General features: G+C 48.7%; 1 protein-coding gene across 1 annotated transcript in view; it reads right to left on the bottom strand.

Annotated features, from left to right (window-relative positions):
- Positions 1 to 1,786: 1,786 nt before the first annotated feature.
- LOC119976580 (guanylate-binding protein 1-like) overlaps positions 1,787 to 20,270 on the bottom strand; it is a 395,381-nt gene continuing 376,897 nt past the window's right edge. Inside the window, exon 9 of the mRNA XM_038817184.1 lies at positions 1,787 to 2,141. Within this exon, the coding sequence (XP_038673112.1) occupies positions 1,900 to 2,141 (242 nt within the window). The 3' untranslated portion in view covers positions 1,787 to 1,899. The remainder of the gene's footprint in view (positions 2,142 to 20,270) is intronic.

A 20,270-nucleotide genomic window follows, 5' to 3' on the forward strand; every position in this document is an offset into this window, starting at 1 on the left:
CGACCCTGTAATCAGAGATCGACCCTGTAATCAGAGATCTGACCCTGTAATCAGAGATCTGATCCTGTAATCAGAGATCTGACCCTGTAATCAGAGATCTGACCCTGTAATCGGAGATCTGACCCTGCAATCAGAGATCTGACCCTGTAATCGGAGATCTGACCCTGTAATTGGAGATCTGACCCTGTAATCAGAGATCTGACCCTGTAATTAGATATCTGACCCTGTAATGGGAGCTATTACCCTGTAATCGCAGATCTGACCCTGTAATTGGAGATCGACCCTGTAATCAGAGATCTGACCCTGTAATTGGAGATCTGACCCTGTAATCGGAGATCTGACCCTGTAATTGGAGATCTGACCCTGTAATTGGAGATCTGACCCTGTAATCAGAGATCTGACCCTGCAATCGCAGATCTGACCCTGTAATTGCAGATCTGATCCTGTGATCAGAGATCTGACCCTGTAATCGCAGATCTGACCCTGTAATGGGAGCTATTACCCTGTAATCGCAGATCTGACCCTGTAATTGCAGATCTGACCCTGTAATCAGAGGTCTGACCCTGTAATGGGAGCTATGACCCTGTAACCCAATATCTGATCCTGTATGCGAGATCTGACCCTGCAATAGGAGATCTGACCCTGCAATAGAAGATCTGACCCTGTAATAGGAGATCTAGGGCAGCACGGTGGCGCAGTGGTTAGCACTGCTGCCTCACGGCACCAAGGTCCCAGGTTCGATCCCGGCCGTGGGTCACTGTCCGTGTGGAGTTTGCACATTCTCCCTGTGTTTGCGTGGGTTTCGCCCCCACAACCCAACCCAAAGGGTAGGTGGATTGGCCACACTAAATTGCCCCTTAATTGGAAAAAAAAATATTGGGTATTCTATATTTATAAAAAAGAATTTAAAAAATGTAATCCGAGATCTGACCCTGTAATCCGAGATCTGACCCTGTAATCGGAGATCTGAATCTGTAATCGGAGATCTGACCCTGTAATCGGAGATCTGAATCTGTAATCGGAGATCTGAATCTGTAATCGGAGATCTGAATCTGTAATCGGAGATCTGAATCTGTAATCGGAGATCTGAATCTGTAATCGGAGATCTGAATCTGTAATCGGAGATCTGAATCTGTAATCGGAGATCTGAATCTGTAATCGGAGATCTGAATCTGTAATCGGAGATCTGACCCTGTAATTGGAGATCGACCCTGTAACCAGAGATCTGACCCTGTAACCAGAGATCTGACCCTGTAACCAGAGATCTGACCCTGTAATTGGAGACCTAACCCTGTAATCGGAGATCTGACCCTGTAATCGGAGATCTGACCCTGTAATCAGAGATCTGAATCTGTAATCGGAGACCTAACCCTGTAATCGGAGATCCACTGCCCAGCAATTTGAAATTTCGTGTCAAGTTTCCTGTCACATGGTCTCGGAGAACAGTGACCTTATCCACAGTTTAACAACTAAAGGAGAAAAGCTTGCATCTATATAGCACCTTTCACAACCTCAGTACATCCCAAAGCACTGTCTGGGTGATGATGTACAATGTGTATGGAGCAGCTTCATTACTGACCCTCATTAATAGGTTGGATTTGACACTGTCTCATCATGTTGTGAGGATATTTGTGACTTTGTGATTGGCGGTTACTATGAAGCTGAATCCACAGTTTAGAGCAACTGTATTCTGAGATTGTTCAGTTACCAGCCAAGCTTGCTTTGTGAGAGAGAAGCAGAAGCATTTAGATAAAGAAATTAGAAAGTAATTTGAAAGAAAATGTTCTTGGATCCTGATCTATTTGTTTAATTGAGAAAGATTTTCCAATGCAGCATTAATCCATGAACTAATTTTACAGAGTAGTCTGTTTCTGCTCATTTTACCCACCATGTGTTTCTTTACTGTATAACACATCCCCCGTTTTCTCTTCGCATCCTTTCCATCTCTTCCCGTTTTTTTCTTTCATATTTCTCCCTTTCTTCCCTTTGTTGTTCTCTCTCCTCCGCCATCATTTTCATGAATTGACTCATCGTGTTTTCATTGCTACGTGCCGTAGCTTCCATCGTCTCTTTCATCATTTTCATCTGTTGCTCCATCAAGGTCTTTTGTCGCTCCATCATGTCCTGTCTTTCTTTTTCAGCTGTAAAAATTACAAATGTTAATGACTGAGGATTTTTACTGATATTCTAAACATTAATTACAACTTATTAAATCTGTGTGAATGGTGATGTCATAATGCTTCCAGCTGGTTATATATTAATGTGACCTGTGACACGATTCATATTATGGATCAGGATTGTAACATATAGTCTAACTGTAATTAAATTGGCATCTCATTTTCAGTTGTTTAACTCAACTAAGTGTTATTGACTTGCGGAATCATTTCAAAAGGCTGTTTGTAGGTGTGTGGGACTGGAGTCACAAAGGCGAGAACGCTGGCCCATGTTCCTCACCCCCATCCCAGGCCCAACCATCAGCCACTCATCGTGTTAACGTGGTCCCCGTGGTCACGAGACCCACAGGGACAACCCAATCAATCTCCCTGTGGGACTGGTGGAATACAAGCTCCCCAGCTAGTGGGCGGAGGCCCATCAGGTGGGGCTCGTGGAACTCACCTGATAAAACCAAAAGAGAAAATGCTGGAAAATCACAGCAGGTCTGGCAGCATTGTAGGGAGAGAAAAGAGCTCATGTTTCGAGCCCAGATGACCCTTTGTCAAAGCTAAAAGGCATAGAAAGTGGGAGATATTTATACTGTAGGGTGAGGGAATGAACGATGTGGGCAGCACGGCAGCACAAGTGGATATCCCTGTGGCTTCACAGCGCCAGGGGGAAAGAGTGGGGGGGGAATATATGTAAAGAAGGAAATGAAAGGTAAAAGTCAGTTAAAGTGAAATGGAATGAAAACAAAAGGGTCAAGGTTGGGTAGAGCTAATCATGGTCAATTTGATGTTGAGACTGTCATAATATACACACATGTATATGATGGTGCATAGACAGACACTGACTGACACACTGAATGACCAATCAACACACAGAACACAGCAGCCAATCACCAGACAGGACACGACCACTATAAAGCCAGAGGGCACTAGTTTTCCCACTCTCTTGGGATGCAGCCTCTGAGACAGCCAGAGCCCATGATCAGCAACAGTGTGATGGACCTACCCTGAGATAGTCTACCTTTGACCAGTGATCAGCCATCCGGTATTATGGACAGCGTCCGCCCTCCCCCGCTGTTCCCCATCACCGGCAACCTCGGTGCCAACTGGAAGATTTTTAAGCAGAAGTTTCAACTGTACCTCGAAGCCACCGACCTTGAAGCCGCGTCAGATGCCAGAAAGATTGCTCTCTTTCTCTCCACGGACGGGGATCACGCCATCCACATTTTTAACTCCCTCACATTCGCTGAAGGTGAGGACAAGTCCAAGTTCAAAACAGTCCTGCTCAAATTCGACAGCCACTGTGACATCAAAGTCAACGAGAGTGTTGAACACTACTTGTTTCAACAGCATCTGCAGGGTAAGGATGAAACTTTTCAATCTTTCCTAACCCATCTTCGCATCCTCGCGCAATCCTGTAATTACGGCTCCACCTCCGACTCAATGATACGCGACCAGATTGTTTTCGGGGTGCACTCGGACCCCCTACGCCAGCAGCTCCTTAAAGTGAAACAGCTCACCCTCGCTATCGCCATCGAAACCTGCGTTCTGCATGAACACGCCACTAACCGATACTCGCACATTCAAGCGGCAGAGACGGCGCGGCAAGGCCCCCACGAAGCAGAGCGGGTGCTGGCCGTAAAACAGCTCCAGGGCTTGAGTCTGGATGAGGGCAGCCATTTTGCGCGCTTTTCCCGGGCACCGAGCAACGACCGAGGAGACAGTGAGGCCGAAGACCGAACTGCGCATGCGCGCACAACGTACAACCGCACCGCACATGCGCGGTGGCGCACAGAGCGTTCTGACGTCATGACGTGCAACAACTGTGGCTCCTCCCACTTAAAGCGGCAATGTCCTGCGAAATCTCGACACTGTCTCCAGTGTGGCAAGCTTGGGCGCTACGCAGCCCTGTGCAGATCTGCTCAACTACCTGCCTCCCGTCGGTCCCAGCAGCAGCGCAGGAATGTCCAGACCGTACAACAACCAGTTACAGATTCCGACTCCGACATGGTTCCAGACCCTGACACCGAGGATCTCAAATCCCCATTCCGGGTGGGCATCATCACCAAGCATACACTGCTTCAAAGAAAAAAGGCCAAGCCCTTCCCAGCGATGAGCATTGATGTGGATGACGAGTGGTTTGCCACCCTTTCGGTCAACAAATCTCGCATCCGATTCAGGCTGGACACCGGCACTTCAGCCAACCTCATTTCGCAGTCTGACCTGGACAGCCTCCACGTTAAGCCGACCATCCTTCCATCTGCCTGCCAGCTTCTCGACTACAATGGCAATTGCTGCCAGTGGCTCATGCCAGCTTGTGGTGTTGCACCGTTTCTTAAAGACCACCCTGCGCTTCGAGATTGTCGGGTTCACCAAAGCTTCCCTGTTCGGTGCTCAGGCGTGCAAGATCCTGAATCTCGTCCAAAGGGTTCACTCCATGTCGCCCGCTGAGGCATCTGCACCGCCGGACGCCGACTTTCAGACACAACTGAAGGACATCATTACTCGATATCTCTTCGAGGGCATGGGCACACTCCCAAACACGTACAAAATTATTTAAAAACCAAATGCCACGCCTGTGGTTCATGCACCCCGCCGGGTGCCGGCGCCCCTTAAGGACCGCCTCAAGCAGCAGCTGTAGGACCTCCAGGATCAGGGCGATATCTCTAAGGTAACGGAACCCACCGACTGGGTCAGCTCCATGGTGTGTGTTAAGAAACCATCCGGAGAACTACGCATATGCATCGACCCCAAAGGTTTGAACCGTAACATTATGAGGGAACACTACCTATCCCAAAGCGCGAAGAACTCACCTGTGAGATGGCTCGCGCCAAATGTTTCACAAAGCTGGACGCCTCCCAGGGGTTCTGGCAGATACAACTTGACGCATCCAGTCGGAAGCTCTGCACATTTAACACCCTGTTTGGCCGGTATTGTTACAACCGGATGCCGTTTGGCATCATCTCAGCCTCGGAGGTGTTCCACCGAATAATGGAGCAAATGATGGCGGGCATCGAGCGGGTGGGGGTATACGTAGATGACATCATTGTCTGGTCCACCACCCCGCAGGAACACATCGATCGACTCCAACGCGTGTTCCGGAGAATCCATGAGCATGGCCTCCACCTCAACAGAGCTGAATGCTCCTTTGGTCAAACAGAAATAAGATTCCTCGGCGACCACATATCACAGTTTGGTGAGCAGCCGGATGCAGACAAGGTGTCGGCGATTAATGCCATGAAGACACCGGAGGGCGAAAAGGCGGTCCTCCTCTTCCTGGGAATGGTCAATTCCATGGGGAAGTTTATCCCCAACCTTGCATCCCACACCACAGCTCTCTGCAATCTTGTGCTGAAAACCACCGACTTCCAGTGGCTAGCAAGAGCAAGAGTGGCGTGAACTCAGGGCGAAACTCACCAAGGCCCCGGTATTGGCATTCTTCGACCCTGCCAAGGAGATCTCCATTGATGCGAGCCAGTCTGGCATTGGAGCAGTGCTCCTCCACGCAACGACTCCTCCTCATGGGCTCTAGACGCATACGCATCGCGTGCGATGACGCCCACTGAGCAACGCTATGCTCAAATCGAAAATGAGTGCCTGGGTCTCCTCACGGGAATTGTCAAATTCCATGACTACGTATATGGACTCCCCAAATTTACGGTCGAAACGGACCACAGGCCACTGGTCCACATTATACAGAAGGACCTCAACGATATGACGCCCCGCCTGCAACGCTTCCTCCTTAAACCCAGGCGGTATGACTTCGAACTGATCTACACGCCGGGCAAGGAGCTCATCGTGGCCGATGCACTCTCCCGCTCCGTCACTACGCCATGCGAGCAGTCGGGCTTCGTTTGCCAAATCGATGCCCAAGTTGAGTTCTGCGCATCTAACTTGCCCGCCATTGACGAACGAGTCATCCAGATTCGTCGTGAAACAGCCAAGGATCCTTTGCTCCAACGAGTCATGCACCATCTTACAGACGGATGGCTCAAAGGCCAATGCCCGCAATTCTACAACATCAAAGATGATCTGGCAGTGGTAGATGGAATTCTGTTTAAGTTGGACAGGATCATCATTCCGCAAAGCATGTGGGAGCTTGTCCTTGAGCAGCTCCATGGGGGTCACCTGGGGGTGGAGAAGTGCCGCCGGCGGGCCCATGAGGCAGTGTACTGGCCTGGCATCAACCAGGACATCACCAACACTGTTCTAAACTGCCCAACGTGCCAACGGTTCCAGCCGGCTCATCCAAAGGAGACCTTGCACCCACATGAACTGGTGTTGTCCCCCTGGACCAAGGCTGGCATTGATCTCTTCCATGCACAAGGCTGGGACTATGTCCTTATAGTGGATTACTTCTCTAACTACCCAGAGGTGGTGAGGCTGCATGACCTCACATCGACAGCGGTCATCCGTGCGTGCAAGGAGACTTTTGCTCGTTATGGCAATCGACTCACGGTCATGTCCGATAATGGCCCATGTTTTGCCAGTCAGGAGTGAACCAATTTTGCCCAACGGTACAATTTTACGCACGTCACCTCAAGTCCCCACTACCTCCAGTCAAATGGCAAAGCTGAAAAGGGGGTACAGATTGTCAAGTGACTCCTGTGCAAAGCGGCTGATGTGGGTTCAGACTTTTACCTCACACTACTAGCCTACAGGTCGACTCCTTTGTCCAGTGGCCTGTCCCCAGCACAATTGTTAATGAACCGCACATTACGGACAACGGTGCCTGCAATACACATCCCGGACCTTGACAACTTTCCGGTCCTGTGAAGAATGCAACTGTCTCGGGCCCAACACAAGTTGGCCTATGACCCCCGCACCATGGATCTCCCTGCTCTCATCCCTGATGACCAGGTTCGTGTTCAGCTTCCTGAAGGTGGCTGGTCTGCCGCCGCTGTGGTGATCAAGCAAGTGGCCCTCAGATCGTTTCTGGTTCGTATGCAGGATGGCTCTTTTCTTCGCCGCAATAGGCGGGCACTGCGGTTGCTTCCACGCTCGCCGCCAGATCGTGATGCCCTGCCTTGGCCTCAGGACATGCCCTTCCAAGAAATGAAATGAAAATCGCTTATTGTCACGAGTAGGCTTCGATGAAGTTACTGTGAAAAGCCCCTAGTCGCCACATTCCGGTGCCTGTCCGTGGAGGCTGGTACGGGAAGAGCTCACCGATCTACCTCTTCTGTTGCATCCTCTGCGACTGACACAGCCCCGCCCATCCCAGAGCAGGCGGCCCCCGACCCACCCTCTGTGACTGACACAGCCCCGCCCATCCCAGAGCAGGCGGCCCCCGACCCACCCTTGAGGCGGTCAACCAGAATCCGTCGCCCACCACCGAGACTGAATTTATGAACTGATTGTTTTGTTACCTTGGTTCTTCATGTGCTCGTTTGTACATACTGTTAGTTATCTTCCATGTTTTGTTACATACACTCTATCTGCACTAGACACCTTCCCGTGTAAATATGTTAGGATTTTTTGTATATAGTCAGGATCATGTTCATGTAAATATGCTCACATACTCCGTATATAGTCAGGCACATTCACATACCAGACTATTTATTGCCACATACACTTAATTTTTTTCAAAAGGGGAGATGTCATAATATACACACAAGTATATGATGGTGCATAGACAGACACTGACTGACACACTGAATGACCAATCAACACACAGAACACAGCAGCCAATCACCAGACAGGACACGGCCACTATAAAGCCAGAGGGCACTAGTTTTCCCGCTCTCTTGGGATGCAGCCTCTGAGACAGCCAGAGCCCATGATCAGCAACACGAACATTTACTATGTGCTAGCAGTATAGTCTGGTCAGGTTAGCCTCAGGTCTCCAATCAACTCAACATAGTGTCAACCCACAGTTCAAGTATGTTTTACAGCTCATAGTTCAATAAAATAGAGTTATACTTCTACAAGTGTTGGTAGCCTGTCTCTCTCACTGCTCTGGTAAACGCAGTCCTCGCAGACCCAGCATACCCAACACATCAGAGACCGTAAGGCTGTAGCGTGCCGAACTGGAAGATGATTGTTGGGGAAAAGGATAATTTTTTTGATTCACCAGAAGAAGCAAACTCGTTTATTCAAAAACTTAACTTGAATTCTGTTTAATACTAGTTCATGTTTGTTCTATTATGTACACCGGTGTCTGGACGTTTTATATTGCATATTTCTACTCGGGTTGGGGTTTGTTGTTGTTTATTGAGTTTAGTGGGCAGCACGGTAGCATGGTGGTTAGCACAATTGCTTCACAGCTCCAGGGTCCCAGGTTCGATTCCCGGCTTGGTTCACTGTCTGTGCGGAGTCTGCACGTTCTCCCCGTGTGTACGTGGGTTTCCTCCGGGTGCTCCGGTTTCCTCCCACAGTCCAAAGATGTGCGGGTTAGGTGGATTGGTCATGCTAAATTACCCTTAGTGTCCAAAATTACCCTTAGTGTTGGGTCGGGTTACTGGGTTATGGGGATAGGGTGGAGGTGTGAGCTTGGGTAGGGTGCTCTTTCAAAGAGCCAGTGCAGACTTGATGGGCCGAATAACCTCCTTCTGCACTGTAAATTCTATGATAATATGTGTTTTCGATCGTTGCATTGCAAATTATTCAAGTGTTGATTTTTCTATATAGAACATAGAACAGTACAGCACAGAACAGGCCCTTCGGCCCTCGATATTGTGCCGAGCAGTGATCACCCTACTCAAACCCACGTATCCACCCTATACCCGTAACCCAACAACTCCCCCCCCTTAACCTTACTATTAGGACACTACGGGCAATTTAGCATGGCCAATCCACCTAACCTGCACATCTTTGGACTGTGGGAGGAAACCGGAGCACCCGGAGGAAACCCACGCACACACGGGGAGGACGTGCAGACTCCGCACAGACAGTGACCCAGCCGGGAATAGAACCTGGGACCCTGGAGCTGTGAAGCATTTATGCTAACCACCATGCTACCGTGCTGCCACTATATATCATTGAATGGAGAGCCCACGGCTAATGATGAGGTTCGCTGATGGAAGTGCGAAGAGAAGGTTTACTGCCACGGTTCACAAACAGTTTGTGAATATTTGTAAGCAGAGTCTTGTTCAGTAGGGGCTTAGGGATAAGGTACGGTTTGATAATGTTGTGAAGGGGTTTTAGGATGGGGGATGGGGGAGGCTGTTACTGTTGGTTGGTTGACAGTGTCCACAAATCCTGGTTTGTCAGGTCATGTGACTTGGCTAGTTGCGGTCTGGGGAGGGCCTCCTCGCTTAATCTTTGAGATCTCTTGCTTGATATTCCTCCATGGATATGGGTGACTCCGGTGTCGGGAGTAATGTGGGACCTCCACTTCATTTAGTAACCTGGAATGTTCAGGATCTGAATGGCCCAGAGGAGCGGGCTAGGACTATTGCCCATCTTAAGTGTTTAAACCCTGATGTAATGTTTGAAACCCATCTGCATGTGAAGGACCAGACGAGGCTTTGTAAAAGCTGGGTGGGACAGGTCTTTCATTCGAGTTTTAACAGGAAGACCTGAGGCATGGCAATTATAATTCATAAAATAATACAATTTTCCTCCTCGCGGGTTGTAGAGGACGCTAATGGTCGCTATATTATTATCTCCGGTTCATTGGCAAACACTCCAGTAATCTGAGTAAACCTCTCTGCTCCCAACTGGGCTGACCCGAACTTTATAAACTCACTGGGGAACTCCCTCCCTGACCTGCATTCACACCTAATGATTCTGGGAGGCAACCTTGACAATTCTGATTCTTTTGCTATCAGTCTGGTCTCAATAAAATTTGAGACGGATTTGCAGGTATCAATTATTGTTTATTTTAACCAGCTAGCTGGGGTGACTGACTCTATTGGGAGAGCAGGACACAACCACAGTCTCCTGAACCGTCAACAGCGAGTGAGGACAAAGGGACAAAACATCTAATTTCATATACATTCAAGTAGCATCAAGTTTCACATACATACGACCAAATAAGGCAACAGTGCAAATGCGAAGCTCCCATAGGCTTTCCCCACATTCCTTAACCTGGCCTGAGGCCTCTTTTCCCAGTATCCCTTGCAACAAAGAAATGGTCCTAGTGGCTGCCCATCCCCTTCTTCCTGCCTTCAATCCCAGTTGATGTTTAAAAGTCCACTAACCTATCTCCTTATTCTACTGTAGTAAGATTTTACTCCTAACTTGGCCTAACTATCCATCATGCCTTTCTGTTCATTTCCTCAACCTGAACTATGTCTTTGACCCTAAATTGGATTGTTCCATACCAAAACCTCTGACCCCATTTAGGATAGCCAGGGCACGGATTCAAATGCAGATCGGGCGGCACAGTAGCACAGTGGTTAGCACAGTTGCTTAACAGCACCAGGGACCCGGGTTTGATTCCCGGCTTGGGTCACTGTCTCTGCGGAGTCTGCACGTTCTCCCCGTGTGGACGTGGGTTTCCTCCAGTTGCTCTGGTTTCCTCCCACAGTCCAAAGATGTGCAGGTTAGGTGGATTGGCCATGATAAATTGCCCTTAGTGTCCAAAAAGGTTAGGTGGGGTTACTGGGTTGCAGGAATAGGGTGGAGGTGTGGGCTTCTGTAGGGTGCTCTTTCCAAGGGCCAATGCAGACCTGATGGGCCGAATGGCCTCCTTCTGCACTGTAAATTCCATGATTCTATGATCGATGGATGGGTGGGGTAGATCTTTGGCATTTTCTGCATCCGAATGATAAAGAGTTAAAAAATTTTCACATGTCCGCATTGAGTATTCCTGAATCGATTTTTTAAAAAAAATTGTCGATAGGCCCTTTCCAGTTTAGTGGTGGCAGCCGAATATTTGGCGATCGCCATCGCAGACTAGGCCCCTCATTTTGTTGATTTTTGCTTTGATTTTGGCTCCCCCAATGCCCATCTTGGAGTCTAGACACCACATTGATGTTGAATGGCAAATTCTGTGAGCGGTTGTCTGCTGTAGCCGTCTTTATTAAGCTCAACAAGTCCGAGTCAATTTCTCCTGCGACACTGGGAGACCCTAAAGGCTGTCATTGAGAGGGGAATTATCTCACATAAAGCTCACACCATAAAAACTGAGTGATTGGAGCGACAGAGATTGGTGGACTCCACTTTGTAAGCTGACCGCCAATATTCACTTTCCTCAACGTCGGAGCTCCTGACGCACAGGACAAAATGACAACTCCAATTTTAACTGATATTCAAGTGCATTGGACAGCTGCAATCTGGCAAAGCCCCGTGTCCTGACCGCTTCCCAGGTTAAAAGGTTCTCAGAGCTCACATCTTTATTAATGGACATGTTTCATGATACACTGTCCAGGGGTACACTACTCCTGACCCTCACTCAAGCCTCAATTCCTTTGCTCCTCAAGGGGGGCAAGGACCAGTAGATTGTGGGGCATACCAATCCATTTCACTTTGAACACAGAAGTTAAACTGCTGGTGGCAGTCCTGGGGCCTCGGCTAATATATGAGGAACAGACACACAGTCCATGGAAGGGCCGGTAGTTGTGGATCAATGTTTGATGCCTCTGAAACATCATCCTCTCCCCTTCCACTCATAGTGTCTGTGGTTGCAGAAAAAGCATTTGATAGGGTGAAGTGGAACTATCTACTTGAGATTCTGGGGAGATTTGAATTCGGCCCTAAATTTGCCTTCTGGATTTGTCTGTTGTACAATGTCCCTGAGAACAACATTCATACAAACTCAACATTTTCAGAATACTTTCCCTTGGGCAGGGGCACTAGACAGGGATGCCCTCTCCCCCGCTGCTCTTTGCCTCAGCTATTGAGCCCCTCTCGATAGTGATGAGAGCATCTGATTAGTAGAGAGGCGCTTGTTGGGATGGAGTGGAGCATTGGGTATCGCTTTATGCAGACGACCTTCTTCTGTACATTACAGACCTGGCTCCTTCCATGGATGACACAATGAAGACACTCACTATGTTTGATACCTTTTCTGGTTGCAGACTAGGTGGAAGTAAGAGTAAGTGTTTTCCAGTGAACCGACCTGCTCGATGAGCTCAACTTAATTCATTGCTGTTTCGCCTCTCCAACACTAGTGTTGGAGAGCTACACTCCGTGTAGCTCATAACTGGGCATTACTTCACAAACTGAATTACTCAAGCCTCATCGGTAATGGCAAAGCAAGGGTGCCACAGTGGAGCAGTGGTTAGCACTGCTGCCTCACGGTGCTGAAGACCCGGCTCTGGGTCACTGTCCGTGTGGAGTTTGCACATTCTCCCCGTGTCTGCGTGGGTTTCACCCCCACAACTCAAAGATCGGGCAGGGTAGGTGAATTGGCCACGCTAGATTGCCCCTCAATTGGAGAGAAATAATTGAATACACTAAATTTATAAAAGAAAAGTAATGTCAAAGCAGATGTGCAGAGGTAGAGTAGCTTTCCTTTGTGAAAATGAAAAATGAAAAGAAAATCGCTTATTGTCACGAGTAGACTTATAAAGAAGTTACTGTGAAAAGCCCCTAGTCGCCACATTCCGGCGTCTGTCCGGGGAGGCTGTTACGGGAATCGAACCGTGCTGCTGGCCTGCTTGGTCTGCTTTCAAAGCCAGCGATTAAGCCCTGTGCTAAACAGCCCCACTCCTGTGCTAAACAGCCCCACTTGTCCCTGGCAGATAGGATACAAATAATTAAAATGAATGTGCTTCCTAGATTTATCTCTTTCTTTCAATGTATCCCAATTTTTTTTGTCCAAATCAGTTTTTACTATGGCCAACGAAACGATTTCAGTTTTTATTTGGGCGGATAAGTGTCCCAGAGACCAAAGCACTCTGCTTCAGAGAGACAGGGAATCGGGAGGCTTGGCCCTCCCAAATCTTTTGTTTTCCTGTTGGGCTGCCAGCATTCAGGAAACCTTGAAATGGTTTAGCGACCCTGAATCGATTTGGGGCAAAATGGAGGCTCGATCGTTGCACCACCATCTCCTCTCTTCGCGCCATAATTACTGCCCCGTAGCCATTCTCCCCTTCTCCCCTTCAGGTTTTTCTTCAAGCCCCCTGGTGATTTCTTCCCTAAGATTTGGAAACAGTATTGGTAGCATTTCAGCCTTCTCTCCCTGTCTTCTTTCACCCCCATTTGCAGAAATCACCTCTTTTTGCCCTTGGGTACAGACTCAACATTCAGGTCTTGTGGGGGGGGGCGGGGGGGGGGGGGGGGGGGGGGGGGGGGGGGGGGCGGTGCGACGGCAAAGGGACTTGTACATTTCGGGGATCTATTCTTAGAGGAGAGATTTGCCAGCTTTGAGATGCTCGTTGACAAATTGTAATTGCCCAGTACTAATTTAAATTCTAGATTTCTCCAGTAAGTGTTTTTTCTTTCTAGGGATTAGTTTATAGTGGGGTTAATTTGTCTGTTACAATTATTAGGAAAGATGTGTATATAAAACCTTTTGATTCTGTATTCCTATTTCTTAAATGCTTGCTATTGATAATATGATTATTGTTTGTGAAATTCGATAAATATACCTATTTTTTAAAAGATTAATAAAGATGAGATATTCGATGTTTTCACAGCATAAAGGGGCATAAATTCCCAGGGCCTGATGAGTTGGATCCCAGACTATTATGGGAGACAAGGGAGGAGATTGCAGGGGCCCTGACTGAGATATTTAAATCTTCGTTGGTCACAGGTGAAGTGCCAGATGACTGGAGGATAGCGAATGTGGTGATTTCATTTGAGAAGATCAGCAGGGATAAGCCAGGGAATTACAGGCCAGTTAGTCCAAAGTCAGTGGTAGGGAAATTATTGGAAAACATTCTGAAGGACAGGATTAATCAACACTTGGAGAGGCAGGGATTGATCAGAGATAGTCTTTTTAAAATAAATTCTGAGTACTCAATTCAATTTTTCCAATTAAGGGGCAATTTAGCATGGCCAATCCACCTAGCCAGCACATCTTTGGGTTGTGGGGGCGAAACCCACTGCAGACACAGGGAGAATGTGCAAACTCCACAGGACAGTGACCCAGAGCTGGGATCGAACCTGGGTCCTCAGCTCCGTGAGGAAGCAGTGCTAACCACTGTGCCACCGTGCCGCTACAGATCAGGGATAGTCAGCATCGATCTGTTGGTGGGAGATCCTGTCTAACTAATTTAATTGGTATTTTCGATAATGTAACAAAATATATTGACGAGTGTAGCGCAGCTAATATGGGGCACGATTCTCCGCAACTGCGGAGATTCGCGGAAGCCGCCGCGAAAGAGGCCGTCTCTCACGATGGCTTCGGCGCCCGGTCCCGGGACCCGATTCTCCCCCCCGGGCGGGGCTAGGAGCGTGGCCCCGGGCTTCTCGGCCGCGTGGCCTTGACGACCGTCGGCAAGGCCACGCACAGAGAATGATGCACGGCTGGCGCCTGTATGATGTCAGCCGTGCATGCGCAGGTTGGCCGGGTCCAAACCGGCACAAACCGCGCATGGGGTGTGCCGTCTTTTCCCTTAGCCGCCCCGCAAGATGTGGCGGCTTGATTTGCGGGGCGGCGGAGGGAAAATAGTGCGTCCGTTTTGGACGCAGGCCCGACAATCGGTGGGCACCGATTGTGGGCCTGTCCCCTCCCGTGCACAGTCGTGGTGCTCCCATCCCGATTGGGCGCCTAGACGCCCCAAACGGGCTTCTGACGGCCGTTTCACGATGGTGGCGACCAGGTGTCGTTGCCGCTGTCGTGAAACGGTCGGAAACTGCCGGCCACTCGGCCCATCGGGCTCGGAGAATTGCCGTTCGCTGTAAAAAACGGCGAGCGGCGGTTCGGCGAGCGGGGGAGGGGTGGGGAATTGCGGGGGGGTCGTACAAAATGTCGGGAGGCCCTCCCGCGATTCTCCCAGGCCGCGGGAGGAGCGGAGAATCCCGCCCATGGTTTCCATGGACTTCAGGAAGGCCTTTGACAAGATCCCACATTAATGGCAGGTCCGAAAGGATCGAGCACATTGGATCCAAGACAAGTTGGCAAATTGGATCCAAAATTGCCGTGTTAAAAGGAGACAAAGGGGGATGGTGCAGGGTTGCTTTGTGGTGGAAACCTGTGACCAGCGGCGAACCACAGGGGTTGGTGCTGGGTCCCTCACTGTTTGTTATATATTAACAACTTGGATGTGAATGTAAAAGGTATAATTAGTAAGTTTACAGATGACACGAAAATTTGATGATGTTGTTGATAGTGAGGAGGATAGTCTTAGGCATCAGACTAATATGACCAGGGGCTTTTCACGGTAACTTTATCGCAGTGTTAATGTAAGCCTACTTTTGACAATGAAGATTATTCTCATATTATTATATTGATCAGCTGGTAAGCTTGGCAGAAATGGCAGATGGAATTTAATCCTGATAAGTCTGAGGTGATGGATTTTGGGATGTCTAATTTACAAAATGAACGCTCAGTCAATGGAGAATATTGAGGAACAAAGGGACCTTGGGGTACATGGATCTCTGAAGGTGGTAACACAGGTAGATAGGGTGGTGAAGAAGGCATACAGAATGCTTGCCTTCATTAGCCGGGGCACAGAGTATAGGAGCAGGAATTTCTTGGCACAACTTTATAAAACATTTGTTACGTTACAAATGGAGTATTTTTAAAAAATTAATTTACAGGATCTGGGCGTCGCTGGTTGGGCCAGCATTTATTGCCCATCTCTAAATGCCCTTCAGAAGGTGGTGGTGAGCTGCCTTCTGGAATAGCTACAGTCCTTGAGGTGTAGGTACATCCACTGTGCTGTTAGGGAGGGAGTTCCAGGATGTTGCCCCAGCAACAGTGAAGCAACGGTGATATATTTCCAAGTCAGGGTGGGGAGTGACTTGGAGGGGAACCTCCAGGTGGTGGGGTTCCCAGGTATCTGCTGCTCTTGTCCTTCTAGATGGCAGTGGTCATGGGTTTGGAAGGTGCTGTGTAAGGAGCCTTGATGAGTTACTGCTGTGCATCTTGCAGATGGTACACACGGCTGCCACTGTTCGTCGGTGGTGGAGGGTTTGAATGTTTGTGGAAGGAGGAGCAATCAAGCGGGGCTGCTTTGTCCTGGGTGGTGTTGAGCTTCTTGAGTGTTGTTGGAGTTGCACTCATCCAGGCAAGTGGAGAGTATTCCATTAGACTCCTGACTTGTGCCTTGCAAATGGTGGACAGGCTTTGGGGGTCAGAAGATGAGTTACTTGCCGTAGGATTCCTCGCCTTTGACCTGCCCTGGTAGCCACTATTAATATGGCTAGTCCAATTTGTAGAATGCAATTCATAGAATCCCTGCAGTGCAAAAGGAGGCCATTCAGCCCATCGAGTCCACACCGACCCTCTGAACGAGCACCCTACCAAGGTCCACTCCCGCACCCTATCCCTGTCACCTCATCTAACTTTTTGGACACTATGGTAATTTAGCATGGCCCATCCACCTAACCTGCACATCTTTGGAGTGTGGGAGGAAACCGGAGCACCCAGAGGAAACCCACGCAGACACAGGGAGAACACACAAACTCCACACAGACAGTTACCCGAGGCTGGAATTGAACCCAGGTCCCTGGCGCTGTAAGGCAGTAGTGTTAACCACTGTGCCACCGTGCCACAGTTCAGTTTCTGATCAACACTCAAGAAACTCAACACCATCCAGGAAAAAGCAACCCGCTTGATTGTTCCGCCTTCCACAAACATTCAAACCCTGATATCGATTGTGGAGGTTTCAGTGATGGTAATGCCATTGAATGTCATGTGCTTAGATCCTCTCTTGTTGGAGATGGTCATTGCCTGGCACTTGTGTGGCGCAAATGGAATTTGCCACTTGTCAGCCCAAGCCTGCATTAGCCCAGGGCTAATTCGCTGGCTTTGAAAGCAGACCAAGGCAGGCCAGCAGCACGGTTAAATTCCCGTACCAGCCTCCCCGAACAGGCGCCGGAATGTGGCGACTAGGGGCTTTTCACAGTAACTTCATTTGAAGCCTACTCGTGACAATAAGCGATTTCCATTTCTCATTTTCATATTGTCCAGGTCTTGCTGCATTTGGACATGGACTGCTTCATTATCTGAGAAGTCGCGAATTGTGTTGAACATTGTGCAGTCATCCGCAAACATCCCCACTTCTGACCTTATGTTGGAAGGCAGGTCATTGATGAAGCAGCTGAAGACGTTTGTGCCTAGGATATTTCCCTGAGGAACTCCTGCAATGATGTCCTGGAACTGAGATGATTGACCACCAACTACTGCAGCCATTTTCCTTTGTGCCGGGTATGACTCCAGCCAGCGGAGAGTTTTCCCCTGATTCCCATTTACTCCAGTTTAGCTGGGGCTCCTTGATGCCACATTTGGTCAAATGCTGCCTTGATGTCCAGGGCAGTCACGCACACCTCACCATTTGCATTCAGCTCTTTTGTCCATGTTTGAACCAATTGAATGCAGTTCTGGTCACCACACCCTTGGAAGGACATGATTGCATTGGAGGGGATGCAGGGGAAATTCACCACAATGTTACCTGGGATGAAAAGTATCAGCTGAATGAGGAGAGACAGGATAGGCTGGGTTTGTTGTCCCTGGAGTAGAAGCGGCTGACGGAGGATCTGATAGAAGTATACAAAATTATGAGAGGCATAGATAGGTTAGATCGTAAGAATCTTTCCCCCATGGCAGAGGTGTCTAAGACCAGAGGTTGTAGGTTTAAGGTGAGGAGTAAAAGGTTTATGGGGGACCTGAGGAAACAATTTTCACCCAGAGGGTGGTGGAGGCAGGAACTCTTGCAACATTTCAGAAACATCTGGGCGAGCACTTAAATTGCCAAAAGCATCAGAAGACCAGAAGACAGAGGAGCAGAGTTAGGCCACTCGGCCCATTGAGTCTGCTTTGCCATTCAATCATGGCTGATATTTTTCTCATCCCCATTCTCCTGCATTCTCCCCATAACTCCTGATCCCCTTATTAATCAAGAACCTATCTATCACCATCTTAAATCTTTGTGGAGGGTTCAATACCCAGGGATTTAAGGTAATGGGCAAGAGATTTCGAGGAGATGTGGGGAGAACCTTTTTCACCCAGAGAGTGGTTGAAACCTGGAACTCACTGCCTGAAAGGATGGTAGAGATGGGAACCCTCGTAACTTTTAATAAGAATTTAGATGAGCACGTGAAATGCCATTGCATAAAGGCATCAGACCAAATGCTGGAAAATGGGATGAAAATAGATCTTTGCTGGGCGACACGGTGGTGCAGTGGTTAGCGCTGCTGCCTACGGTGCTGAGGACCTGGGTTCGATCCCGGCTCTGGGTCACTGTCTGTGTGGAGTTTGCACATTCTCCCCGTGTTTGCGTGGGTTTCACCCCCACAACCCAAAGATGTGCAGGGTAGTTGTATTGGCCACGCTAAATTGCCCTTTAATTGGGGAAAAAATAATTGGGTGCTCTAAATTTATATTTTAAAAGAATTGATACGTGCGTGATGGTTGGCACAGACGCGAAGGGCTGAAGGGCCTCTTTTTGTGCTGTAAGACTCTATAACTCTAATACCCCAGCCATGCCTCCTGACTCCATGTGTAAATTTCACTTTAGGTCCCTGATCGGTTGTACTCCTTTTCCGACTTGCCTGGAGAAGGTTTTGGGATTTCCCCTTGTGCCCGCTGCCAGTCTTTTCTCATAATCCCTCTTTGTTTTTCTAATCAGCTTTTCACCTCCCCTCTGAACCTTCTGTATTCCTCTTGGTTCTCAACTGCATTTCCTACCTGACACCTATCACAAGCACACTCTTTCTTCCTTATCTTAATTTCTATCTCCTTTTTCAGCCAGGGAGCTCTGGATTGGTTACTCCTACCTTTCTTTTTACAGGAATTTACCATAACTGTGTCTGGGCCATTTCTGCTTTGAAGGTAGCCCATTGTTCAGCTACAGTTTACCCCGCCCATCTTTCCTTCCAGACTAACCAGCCCAGCTCTGTTCTTGCCCCATTGAAGTCGGCTCTCCCCCAGTTCAGCATTTTGACTCTGTATCGCCTATTGTCCTTTTCTATCATCATCCGAAACCTTACAATATAATGATCACTCTTTCCTAAATGTTCCCCCACTGACAGCTGATCTATTCGGCCCAACTCATTTCCAAGAACTAGATTCAACTGTGCATCCTTTGTTGTGGGACTGGACACAAACTGCTGGAGAAAACTTTCCTTAACACAAGCGAGGAAGTTTTGTCCCTCTCAGCCCTTCACACTGCCACTATCCCAGTCTACATTCAGTTAATTAAAGTTCCCCATTAAACTACTCTTTAATGTCAGCACATCATCAACAGCAAAGGCATCATGTGCTCAATAAACAAAAGCTGGTGAGTTCTCAACTCCATCATCTGTTCCAGATCTTCAGAGATTCCTGAGTACGGTGAACCATTTGGTGAAATTTCTATTCAATCTGGCACAGGTCACAGAACCCCTGTGACACTTTCTCAAAGGGACCTGGTAAGATGCTGGGATGTACACCAGGATCAAGCATTACTTCACATAAACTATTGCTGCTCTTACCCCATCTCCTGGTTCACTATGACCCCTCCCTGCCCAGTATCACAGCAGCAGATGCTTCTTCCACAGGCCGAGGAGAGTCTTATTTCAGGAACAACAGGATGGATTCCACCAACCAGTGTATCATGAATCTAGACTATTGTCGGAGACAGAGATATGGGGCTGGATTCTCCGAATTTGAGACTGAGTGTTGACGCAAAAACAGAATTCGTGGACTTTCACGATAGAAAACTGGTGCCACACCAGGATCGATTCCGCTACTGCGGATGGGCTAGCACTAGAACCCCGTGGAACACGATCGATTCCAATGAGAATCGGTGCCGGATTTGCCGGGTCCGTGATTGACACTCTGGAGGCTGACAAGCTGCAGCCGCACACACACATTACACACCCCACACACACTCATCCCAGCCGCACACACACATAACACTCCCCACACACACTCATCCCAGCCGCACATACACATTACACTCCCCACACACACTCATCCCAGCCTCACACACACATTACACTCCCCACACACACTCATCCCAGCCACACACACACATTGCACTCCCCACACACACTCATCCCAGCCGCACATACACATTACACTCCCCACACACACTCATCCCAGCCTCACACACACATTACACTCCC

The sequence above is a fragment of the Scyliorhinus canicula genome, chromosome 1, assembly GCF_902713615.1.
Source record: "Scyliorhinus canicula chromosome 1, sScyCan1.1, whole genome shotgun sequence".
Classification (NCBI taxonomy): domain Eukaryota; kingdom Metazoa; phylum Chordata; class Chondrichthyes; order Carcharhiniformes; family Scyliorhinidae; genus Scyliorhinus; species Scyliorhinus canicula.